The sequence below is a fragment of the Gigantopelta aegis genome, chromosome 12 (assembly GCF_016097555.1).
Source record: "Gigantopelta aegis isolate Gae_Host chromosome 12, Gae_host_genome, whole genome shotgun sequence".
NCBI classification, from domain to species: Eukaryota; Metazoa; Mollusca; class Gastropoda; order Neomphalida; family Peltospiridae; genus Gigantopelta; species Gigantopelta aegis.
This window is the reverse complement of record NC_054710.1, coordinates 11,324,112-11,336,320: the sequence shown is the minus strand read 5'-3', so window position 1 is coordinate 11,336,320 and position 12,209 is coordinate 11,324,112. Positions and strand designations below refer to the sequence as shown.

Below are 12,209 nucleotides of genomic sequence, written 5' to 3'. Positions count from 1 at the left end.
ACATGTCCTGAAATGCAATTTCCTTCATTCCACAAGTAAAATTTATCTCTGCCTTATGATTTACTACCAATACTATTTTTTATTTAGAATTATTGGGGGAGGGGATCTTTTATATGCACTTTTCCACAGACAGGAGAGCACATACCCCAGCTCCCAACCCTGCTCCGCCGTGCTTGTCACTTAGGTTAGATCTACTCATGAAGAAAGTCAGATAAACAAATCACATCTGGTTTCATTTAGAAAGGAAGTAGACGTTCTGTTATCCATGTTTACTCAATCCAATACCTAAATAAAGTGTCCATTTGAAAACAATCAAAGATAAATTACTTTTTTTTTAAATGTGAATAATAGAGTGACTTTCAACAAAAAGTGTTCAATTTATGCTTTGAATATTTTTATGTGGTAAAACATATTCATATTTTCTCTCTTATGTTACATTTTAGTGACAACTGTTAATTCATTTATGCATTCCACTTTAGTAGTTTTTATAGGAAAATAGTTCATGTGTTTTATTTGCCTGTATAACACATCCACCTGTCTACACGGTCACACTGGCCAGGTCCTTTGTGTGCTGTTATATACAGGTTATACTGTGCATGTGCGTGTGTATGTGCGTGTATGTGTGTGTGTGTGTGTGTGTATATATATATATATATATATATATATATATATATATATATACATACATACATACCTGCAAACTAGTTTTGACCATGTGACTTATACTTTGCAAGCTATTGTGACCATTTCATAGAATCAAAACAATAAAATTTAGACCTTGTGTTTAGAAGATAATTAAAAAAACTGACAGGATTACATCAACATTGAATACATTCTGTTGAAAGAAAGAAAACATGAATATGTATGAAAATGTTGGGTAATTAACTATGCAGCTGTGATATATACAGTGGGAACCTCGTTAGTCCGGACAGTATGGTTATTAAAAAAAACGTCCGGATTAACGAATTTCCGGATTACTGAAATGTACGTGATGAGTAACCTCCCATGATTCACAAACAAAATAAAAACGACACATTTGATTTTTAGAACCAAATATTTCTTCAACCAGTTTTGTTCTGTTGATCTGCCTCTTGGTGTGAATAAGCGCTATTTGCATGTCCGTCAGGCCAGTCTACTATTCAGTAGTGTACTGTCAGGTGCTTGTCTTAAAGTTAGAAAATGCGATTAAATAAAATGAAATACTGTTTAAAACATGTTGCATTGTTGATACTAAATGTTTGATTACTAGCGACAACAAGTTTTAAATTTTTTTAGTCGTGTTTTGTCCTACGGTTAATGTTGTAAATCTAGGCCACGTTGTTGAGTTCATTTCCACGAAGTGGGTACGTTGTTGAGGAATGCATATTGTTTCTCACTTATATACAATCATTATTAGTTTAAAGTTTCTACGTTTACAGATTATATTTTAAACATATTAAATGGCGAAATTATAATTCATTTCAGCTATATCTACTGATATAATATAAACGCCAACATGATACATCCCTCTGCCCCTAACACAGAAATACAACTCTCAAAACCGGCGTGAAACTGAATGAGCATTGTTCCACTTGTGAAAGAGTCGCAAGCCAGTGTTTCCTTTGTCTTTATTTTGGGTGACTGGCAATACACCAGTTGGACACCAAAATAATTATGAACAGTATTCAGTAATAAATCATACAGGTAAGTTAGGAGGGTAGTTACAAAACGAGGTCATGGGGTACCGTAGGGTACGATCAAGAGTTACCCACTTTTAAAAATAAAATACTTTTTTATTTATTTTTTCATAAAATAAAACAGCCACGTGGTCATAGATAAAAGAAATTATATTAAAAAAACACAAAAAACCACACTTGTGAACACTTGTGCTCTATCCAACTAACACTAAATAAGCTGCGGTGTGAAACCCCGTGCAGCCATTTTATCTCTATCGATTCCTTGAGCGTTAATTGGCGGATTACTTTTTATGTTCAATCAGCGGCGGCCGGTCAAACGAAGCAATTTGCCTTTACTTCTTACATTTGGTTCAGAATTATGACCGTCCAGGTCCAGAAGCTGAATATCTGGATTAATGAATAACTTTACTGAGTGGTCGTTTCGTTTTGCAAAAAAAACGTCCGTAAGGTGAGGATTCTGGACTACTGGAGTCCGGACTAACGAGGTTCTACTGTATGTATATATATATATATATATATATATATATATATATATATATATATATGTGTGTGTGTGTGTGTGTGTGTGTGTGTGTGTGTGTGTGTGTGTGTGTGCGTGCGTGTGTGTGTGTGTGCTTGTGTGTGCGTGTGTGTGCGTGTCCTTGTCAGTTATCATCAAAATAGTAAGTTTAATAACAGAAATCATCATTTAATAATTTATTGATTTTGTTGTAATCAATATTAACAAATATCAAATTCCATACCTGAATTCTTATTATTGAAAATAATTCCATTCCATATTATACCAGTTTTCTCGATAATTTTCTTAATCTGCTTGAATTTGTCATCAATTGTAACCTCTTGTATAGGAATATCAACCAGTTCCGGACCTTCCATCACAGAGTGAAGTTTGTCGTCAAGGGTCGGAGCCATTTCTATAAAGTCAGCAGCTCGTGCGAATTGCACAGCTTGGTCGCAGTGCAGAACATGGTCCACCTTGAGGACTTCTGACTGTTTGACCAACTTCATCTGCTCGTTTCTGTCAGCTTTTTGTTTGTCTATGTTTTAAATGACATCTTCTTTCATCTCTTTTCTTTTGTCATACAACTTCTGAATAATCTCTTCATAGGAATCATCAATATGTTTTAGAATATTTTCTTTCATCGAATCTAGAGTTGCATTTTGTCCAGAAAGTCTTGTTGTATACTTCTGTGCTCTTTTTGATGATCTTTGTAAAGTTATAAGTGTTGTTTTGATGTGGTTCATCTTTGCTTCATATACATCTTTGAGATCCAATATCTCATGGTATCTATGAGAGACATGTACACACGATGAGCAGATATCAGTTGCACAAGCCTTGCAATATAGATCTACATTCGTGTTGTGTTTTTTGCACGTATCTGTCTGGTGAAAAAAATCATCATGAGGCATATTAACCAAATCTAAAATTAGGATGACCTTGTGGTCTTTTGACAATGCAAATGTTTTATGATATGTTGTGCATCCATCGCACATAAATTCCCGACAGTCCAAACAACGCATTGTTGCCCTTGAACTGTCAGGACATTCATGGCACATAATTTCATCAACCTTGTTTCTCATTGTAAGATATTCAACTAAATTCCTCAGTACCTTGTTTTGTGGAAATGTTTCTGCTATGTTGTTTTGAACACGCCAAACCTTCCGACAGTTGGGACATCGTACTCCAGTTCATGACTTCTTCCAAATCGACTCCAGACATCGGCAGCAGAAGTTGTGGAAGCATGGTAAGATACGTGGAGATTTGTCCTGATCGTCGAAATAATCAAAACAAATCTCACACGTGACGAACTTGTCTTGTATCTCAAGAAGTGGAACAACACTTCTTTCAGCCATCTTGATTCACATGAATGGTAAAATGACTAAGTTGCTCCCACCTAGTTGTATACCTGTTTTATATTTTAACAGCTGGATGCTTCGTCCGTACCTGAAATACAACGTAACTGATATATGGGCAATTATCCCTATTTTACGAAAAGTTGATGTGTGATTAAAACAATAATAAAATATTTTTGTTAACTTCTATTCATGTTTTCCAATAAAGTTAGTATACTGCAAGAAAAAGAGGCCAAACAGAAATTGTCACTGGATCTGCTTCTGAAATGTCATTGAAAGTTTACTCATGTTATTGATCATATTATTACTCTGGTTTATAGATATATCCATTACACATCTAGTTCGTGCTCTTCCTGGTTGTAATTGTAGGGGGAAGATCCATAATTTAACGAAAGGAGGAGATTTTTAAGAAATAATTATATCCATATGTACAAATGCTACAAAATGATCACTCTTCATAGCTATTACATTAGCTCATTACAATGTGCATGCAAACTATGGACAATCTTGATATTAAATTCAATTTATCTACAAATGTCTGAAACATTACTTTAAAAACAAAATGATAGCACTTTGCCAAAAGTGGGTACCCATGCTTATTGAGGTCTATTCGGGATAAGGTTTATAGTGAGGGTAGGTACCTACACTAAAATGACCTTTATTGACATCTATATCGAGTATGGTTTTGTTACGGTTGATGGTAAAGGTAGGTACATATACTCCGCCTTTTTGACCTTTAGGGTGTCAGTTTAGAAGTTAGTTGGGATGAAAATCGAGATTTGTTCTGTTTTTATATTTGATATTTGTAAGTCAGTTTTTTTTCTTTCCCGAAAGTGCTATTAAAGGTTTACTCTCGATTATTAAATGTGTGTAATTGATCAGTATAATTTGCATGTAAACTTTATTTAAAATATTAATTTCGTTTGATACATCTTTCCAAATGGTATAATTGTTTTATCCCCCAAACGTCAAGCTAGTCGCTATAATATAAACGTAATTAAGAAAAGACAAAACTCGTCTTAATATTTGTAAGAAGCCGAAACTGGATTATGTATTTGTAAGAAGCCGAAACTGGATTATGTATTTGTAAGAAGCCGAAACTGGATTATGTCCTGAAATAATTTCGTAAGTACGAAAACATTATATTTTAGGAAATAAAATGAAATCTAACTTAGTACAAATATTAGAACGATCAGAAGCCACTAATATTTTATGCAGAAAAATATATTTGATATGTAATATGTATTTGATAGTCGATAACATCTTAAAAATTACAGCAAACTCAGGAATGTCCCTTTAATATTGTTAGTGAGTTCAAGCCAAAACGGACTAAAAATCACATAAATAATTGTTCAGTGCCATTCTAGTCAATATACGACGTCACATAACGGTAAATAAACATGTGTTAAGTGGCTCGCCTCGGCGGCCCCACGACCAAACCTGTTCAGATATTCACCAACACACCTGGCGTGCAGGTATAACATTGCATACTTCCCAGGACTATTGACTTTTCTACGTATTATCATGACAAATTAAAACGATTTTACTCGGAACTTGTAAGCGTGTAGGGGAAAATGAGGGTAGTGTATGGCGGTTACACTCACAGAAAAAAAGTTAGTTTTGTTTAACAACACCACTATAGCACATTGATTAATTAATCATCGGCTATTGGATGTCAAACATTTGGTAATTATGACTCGTAATCATCAGAGGAAACCCGCTTCATTTTTCTTAATGCAGTAAAGGATCTTTTATATGCACTTTCCCACAGACATGAAAGCACATACCACGGCCTTTGACCAGTTGTGGTGCACTGGTTGGAACGAGAACAAAGCAATCAGTTGAATGGATCCATATAGGTGGTTCGATCCTGCGTCGCAAGCACCTCAAGCGAGCACTCAATCGACTGAGCTAAATCCCGCCACACACTCACAGAAAAAACAAAACAACTAAAAACCTCAACAGCAACAACAACAACAACAACAACAACATGAAAATGAAAATTACTTCTTTCAATTTTAATTGCTTCTTTTTCCCCTTTTTCTTTTCAGTTTAATTTTATTAACTGGACAAGGCGCTGCCTTATTGTGCCATGATTTTATTATTATTATTATTATTATTATTACATATTATTATATTATTTATTTATTTGTTTATTTTGAATTCGCGTCCCGTAGTTATTTTAAGATAGGCACGATCCTGTATATTTATCTCTATAACAGAGCGCGTGCTTAAGTAACAAAACAATTCCTAACATGGCTTCCCTCCTGTCTGTTAGCTGATGACCACTGACTGTTACTGTAGGCCCTTAGGAACGGGGAAGTCTACCCTCCCACCCCATTCGAGAACAACCATTTAATTTTGTTTTTTCAAACTCTATATCAATATATAGATAAAATATTTTTAAAAAAATAGATAAAATATAAACTACAAATAGATAAAATATAAAATAGATAAAATATGGCTCCACCCCACCACTACCGAGGGTGTACCCCCGCACTGGGGGTTGTGTTCCTTCCCCCGATATCGTTGCTACGAGCCTGGACTGTCACTGTGTTTTGCATCCACATCAGAACAGTGTCACATACATGCACAGTCAGGTGTTTCCTCTTACAGGTAGCCAAGTTGTCAGTACTGACCCAGATATCAAACTCGCTAAACGATCTGCAGGTATTTCTCTGTGTCCATTGTTACACAGCGATACGGGTAGACGTGGATATTTTCACCCGCTGGCTAAGAAGAATGGATTCGGCAACAAGAACTTGTATAGGGTGTATACTACCAAATCAAATCCCATAGACGATAATAGTAACATATGTGGCTAAAACATCTACCTGCAGCGTATCCACTGCCTCGACTGGGATCCGAACCGGGTACCTACCAGCCTGTTGACCGATGGCTTAACCACGACGCCACCGAACAATTGGAATGCAGTGAAAGTTTTTTCGGCACGTTTTGAAACAACACGGTGTAAGATAAATGATAGGCCCACTCCTGTAGTGTGAATCTTTATATAACCACGGACCATGGAACATCCTGAACAGACAGCCCAGATACATGTACATGATGTATTTGTGCCCAGGACAGCGTGCTTTAACCTTAAGACGATAACTATTATCAAAGAAACATGCCGGGCTCACGTATCATAGACAGCCAGCTCAGATACCTAATGTGTTTCTGCGCAGGAGAGCGTGCTTTAACCTTAAGACGATAACTATAATCAAACAAACATGCCGGACTCACTTGACTTGGACAGACAGCTCAGATACCCGAGGTGTGTGTCCACGACAGCGTGTTTGAACCTTAAGAAGATAAGTATAATCAAGCAAGCCTCACCGGTCTTGGACAGAACAGAACTCTCTGACAAAGTGAGAAGTTGTGTCCACGACAGGCGTGCCTGAACAGTTCTCCGATGGAAGCATGCCCTCACCCACATACCGGTAACAATATTGGTCATTCACCCTCAGGACATTTTAATGGTGATCACAATTCCAATGTTTTGGGTTTTCTTTACGACGTAATTAATATTTAGCAATAAATACAGACAGATATTTTTGACGGACTGACAAATATTTTATTTAACTCTCAAAATAATACAGTATAATATAAAATACAATATATAAGTACATAAGGCATTCCTTACAGGAATTATGGCAGTCTGTCAGTAATAAAATAAAAAAGAACGTACCTATTATATAAAGAACACACATACAAGGATACATAACAATTAAAATAGAGATATCTAAGTTAAGAGTATCATAGTGTCCGACGACAGGTTAACATAATGCACGGACGGATTAATATGGAATACAATTATAGAATTAAAACATGATTCCCATTCCGTCTCACACATTTTCATTATTCTATTTTCTAAATGTTCTTTCTAAACAGTGTGTAATATGTCCGTCATTATATTTTATCAAATCTTCATATTTATCAGAATATTCTACTATCTGCCCATACTAGTAATTATTAGTACATCATATATTATGTCACATGTCCATACACACAGTTATAACTATTTGATATGTCCTTAAGATTATTTTATATATTAGTAAATACTCATATTTATCTGTATGTTATATGCCTATTAGTATATTGTAATGACATCCTATTATACGGTTTGGTTTGTTTATCGACACCACTAGATCACATCCATTAATTAGTCATCGGCTATTTGATCATTATTATATGTAGTCTTCAGAGGAAACCCGCTTCATTTTTTCCATTAGTAGCGAGGAATTATGTATATGCACTTTCCCATAGACAGAACAGCACATACTTCGGTGTTTGATATAGCAGATGTGCTGCTCTTGTTGGAAATGGAAAACCACAATCTGAGAATGGGTCCACCAAGGGGATTCGATCCTTCGAACCCAGCACCCACAAGTGGACGCGCTATTGGTAGATCCCTCAGGACATTTTACAAAGGTGATCACAATTCCAGTGTTTTGGGTTTTCTTTACGACGTTTAATAGCAATAAATACAGACAGATATTTTTGACGGACTGACAAATGTTTTATTTAACTCTCACATAATACAGTATAATGGAAAATACAATATATAAGTACATAAGGCATTCCTTACAGGAATTATGGCAGTCTGTGAGTAATAAAATAAAAAAGAACTTATATACAAGGTGGAAAACATAGTGTGTTTGCACCATAACAATTAACATAGAGATATTTGACTCATAGTGAGCGCTCTGACAGGTTAACATAAAACACGGACGGATTAATATGGAAACAATTATAGAATTTGCATGATTCCCATTCCGTCTCACACATTTTCATTATTGATTTTCGCTCTTTCTAAACAGTGTGTACTGTCATTATATTTTATCAAATCTTCATATTTATCAGAATATTCTACTATCTGCCCATACTAGTAATTATTAAAGTTAGTGTGTTTCCATACACCAGTTATCAATAGATACATCAGATCATTTTATATGAGTAAATACGCATATTTATATGTATGTTATATGCCTATTAGTATATTGTAATGACATCCTATTATACGGTTTAGTTTGTTTATCGACACCACTAGATCACATCCATTAATTAGTCATCGGCTATTTGATCATTATTATATGTAGTCTTCAGAGGAAACCCGCTTAATTTTTTCCATTAGTAGATCCAGTGTAATCCCCCATTAGTAGCGAGGAATTATCTATATGCACTTTCCCATAGACAGAACAGCACATACTTCGGTGTTTGATATAGCAGATGTGCTGCTCTTGTTGGAAATGGAAAACCACAATCTGAGAATGGGTCCACCAAGGGGATTCGATCCTTCGAACCCAGCACATCAAGTGGACGCGCTGATTGGTAGATCTCTCCCCATACAAAGGTGGAACGTTAGTGTGTTTGCACCATTAGAGCACATCAAGTGAGCGCTCTGACTGTTAGATCTCTCCCCATACAAACGTGGAAAGTTAGTGTGTTTGCACCATTAGAACACATTGATTTGTTAATCATCGGCTATTGGATGTCAACCATTTGGTAATTTGACATATAGTTTTAGAGACAAAACCTGCAACATTGTTACCCATTAGTACTAAGGGAACTTTTATAATCACCATTCCACAGACAGAAGAGCACACACCACGGCCTTAGATATACCAGTCGTGGTGCACTGGTTGGAAAGATAAATAGACCAATGGGCCCACTGACGGGGATCGATCCTGATCCAACTGTGCATCAGGCGGGCGCTTGACCACTTGGCTACGTCTTTCCCACCCCTACCCCCACCTTGCCCCACCACTCACAAAATGTATTACAGCGGAGAAACTTGAATCCTACTCTGTAATAGGAAATTAAATGTTCACTGTATTCTAATGTTAAAACTTTAACTACAACAAAATTCAATCAAAATAATGTTTTACAAAGGTAAAGAAAAAACCACCCAAAACACATATTTTGATTTTCGTTATTTTATACTTCGTAAGATTTAACATTTATAACACGTAGCTGAACAAACAATGGATTGATATATACATGTAAATACATTTTAATTAGTTCAGACGAGAAGCAAAATATATTGATGGGAGTGATTAGTTACTTCTCTAATTTAGATTATTGAGGGGAGTGATTAGTTGCTCCCATAATAATATTATTGAGGGGAGTGATTAGTTGCTCCCCTAGATTGAGAGGAGTGATTAGTTGCTCCCCTAGATTATTGAGAGGAATGATTAGTTGCTCAACTAGATTATTGAGGGGAGTGATTAGTTGCTCACCTAATTATATTACTGAGGGGAGTGATTAGTTGCTCACCTAATTATATTACTGAACTTTTGATTCTGGGGAACCATTTAAGATATTAACATATAGAGCATTGGTATTTAATTACTTTGTTGAACTATTTCTTTGTTCACCTGCTCAAGGGAGCTAACAGTTATTATCTTTGGCCAAATCTCAGGGTTACAGCTCCCTACAAAGAGCGAGATCTGAAGTTAAGTGGAATATATGACAATAGAACAAACAGCAACTGAACATTAACATTTTATTTTATTTTAAATGTGAAAATATAAATAAGTTTAACAGTCTCTCTCTCTCTCTCTCTCTCTCTCTCTCTCTCTCTCTCTCTCTCTCTGTCTCTGTCTCTGTCTCCGTCTCTATGTCTCCGTCTCTATGTCTCTCTCTCTCTCTGTCTCTGTCTCCATGTCTGTCTCTCTCTGTCTCTGTCTCTGTCGCTGTCTCTCTCTCTCTCTCTCTCTATATATATATATATATATATATATATATATACATACATATATATCACCGTTTTAGTTCTAAGGCTTAATTCACAAAGGTCTCTTAGGCTCTGCTAGACAACAAAGCATCCTCTTTGCAAGTCTTTAGCATTGCACTGCGAGATCGCAAAGTTGCGAGAAGTTAGTGAATAAGGCCCATTGTATCATTAAATTGGAACAAACAGTAGCTATTAGTCGTGTGAACATATGAACATTTATGAAAATCACAATGTTTCCTGTCTGTCGCTTTCCTACATATTTATCTCTAGAGGGCTATACAAAAATAACAAACATATTATATATAAATAATATACATATACTGAGACAAAGAAATAAGGGGTTACTTGGTATTTTAAACCAAATGCCAGTCACCTTCAACTACATAATGTCTGTATAAAGTAGAAACATGTAATGCGTAATTCAATGTCATTAATGTGGAATACAATGTGGAATTCAAAGTCATTAATGTGGAATTCAATGTCAGTAATGTGGGATTCAATGTCAGTAACACAGTTAACCTGATGACACTGTGGATGAGGGTTCTGGTTGTAGTCACCCTGTTCAGTTAGTGTTGGTAGAATCTCTTATTGTTACACACACGCCCTACTCAGGCTTTCTGTTTAGTGTTTTTCCGTTAAACTATATTAAGAAATACTTTTTAAAGGAATGTAAGAAATAAAATAATACACTTGTGCCCGTTGGAGACAATTTATCTCACAACTTGTGGCTTCTAAAAGTATCGCTTGCTTCTTAGATAAATTTCGTAAGATAATTTGTTTCCAATACTCGTGTGTTATTCTCCATTTTCTTCTATCAGATTCACTAAAGATTATATATTCGTTATAGTGACACTACAGCGCTAGTCAACTTCATTTTAACTTGGTTTTCATGCTTATAGCCAAGCACGCCGCCATGGGCCTACACCTCATTTATCTGGTATGTGTGTACGGTCGGGGGTCAGTGGTTAGTTGTTACTGGTTAGTGAGCGGGAAGTCACACCTCCCCACTGGTTCGTTTAAACTCGCCCTGGGTGGGAGTCGACACCGTGTTCCGCAGGTTTGAATTGTATTGACTCAGGTCTCACGACTCTCCCATTATGTTTTATTTCACTAAACTCGAGAGTAGGACCAACAGTTCACGGTTCACTGAGATATCCATCCCAGATGATACTGTCACTTTAACATCAAAATATTCAGGCAAGTAAACACCAAACATCGGCATCAGCGGTCTCGACACGTCAATGTTTGGGATGGAGTGTACAACTGTTTTGTCGTCAACGCGGATAATGTGGAGAGTGGCGTTGTCGATGTCTACCAACAGCCCGAGTGTGACCGTGAGTCGTGAGTTAGTTTTGAAATCTGTCACAGGAATACAGCACAGCTCCTCTTCTCTGGAATAAGCACATAAACAGATACCGTTGTGAGTTTTACAGCTGGCCACTATAACACCCCACACATGTCTGTTATTAGAAAGCCCTATTGTATCGTCACAGTGCTCGTCCAGGCAAACACCAGCTTCTGCTATCACTGTATTTAATTCAGCCCATTCACGCACCATGCAGTCGACTTCCGTCTGCCAGAACGCACATCCAGACGTCGGGACATGCGTTCTGGCTGTGACTCCAGGGAAAGACTGCAGACCGGAAGTCAGGTCAGTATGTTTTTCTTCTGAAGGTTTGTTGACCAGAATTCCAGATTCGTTAATACTACACTCCATCTGGTTTATCTTCTGTGCGTCATACTCTATATTTGGCACTGTTAAAAAGAAATTAAATAAGAAAAAATATAAATCAAGATATTTGTTATTTATAAGCACAGTGTTACTATTTATGCACATAAAGAATATTTATAAGGATAATACATTTATAATAGTGCATGTCACATTTAAGTATACTTTTCAGAACATAATTATAATTGTATCGATATCTCAGGGCAGATGAAAT

General features: G+C 36.2%; 2 protein-coding genes across 3 annotated transcripts in view; both read right to left on the bottom strand.

Annotated features, from left to right (window-relative positions):
• LOC121386252 (E3 ubiquitin-protein ligase TRIM56-like) overlaps positions 1-12,209 on the bottom strand; it is a 97,272-nt gene that overhangs the window by 15,073 nt on the left and 69,990 nt on the right. The gene's annotated exons all lie outside the window — the stretch shown is intronic.
• LOC121386254 (E3 ubiquitin-protein ligase TRIM56-like) overlaps positions 10,294-12,209 on the bottom strand; it is a 30,876-nt gene continuing 28,960 nt past the window's right edge. For both annotated transcript variants that reach the window (XM_041517097.1, XM_041517096.1), the window contains exon 4: positions 10,294-12,021. In XM_041517097.1, the coding sequence (XP_041373031.1) occupies positions 11,369-12,021 (653 nt within the window). In that variant the 3' untranslated portion in view covers positions 10,294-11,368. The remainder of the gene's footprint in view (positions 12,022-12,209) is intronic.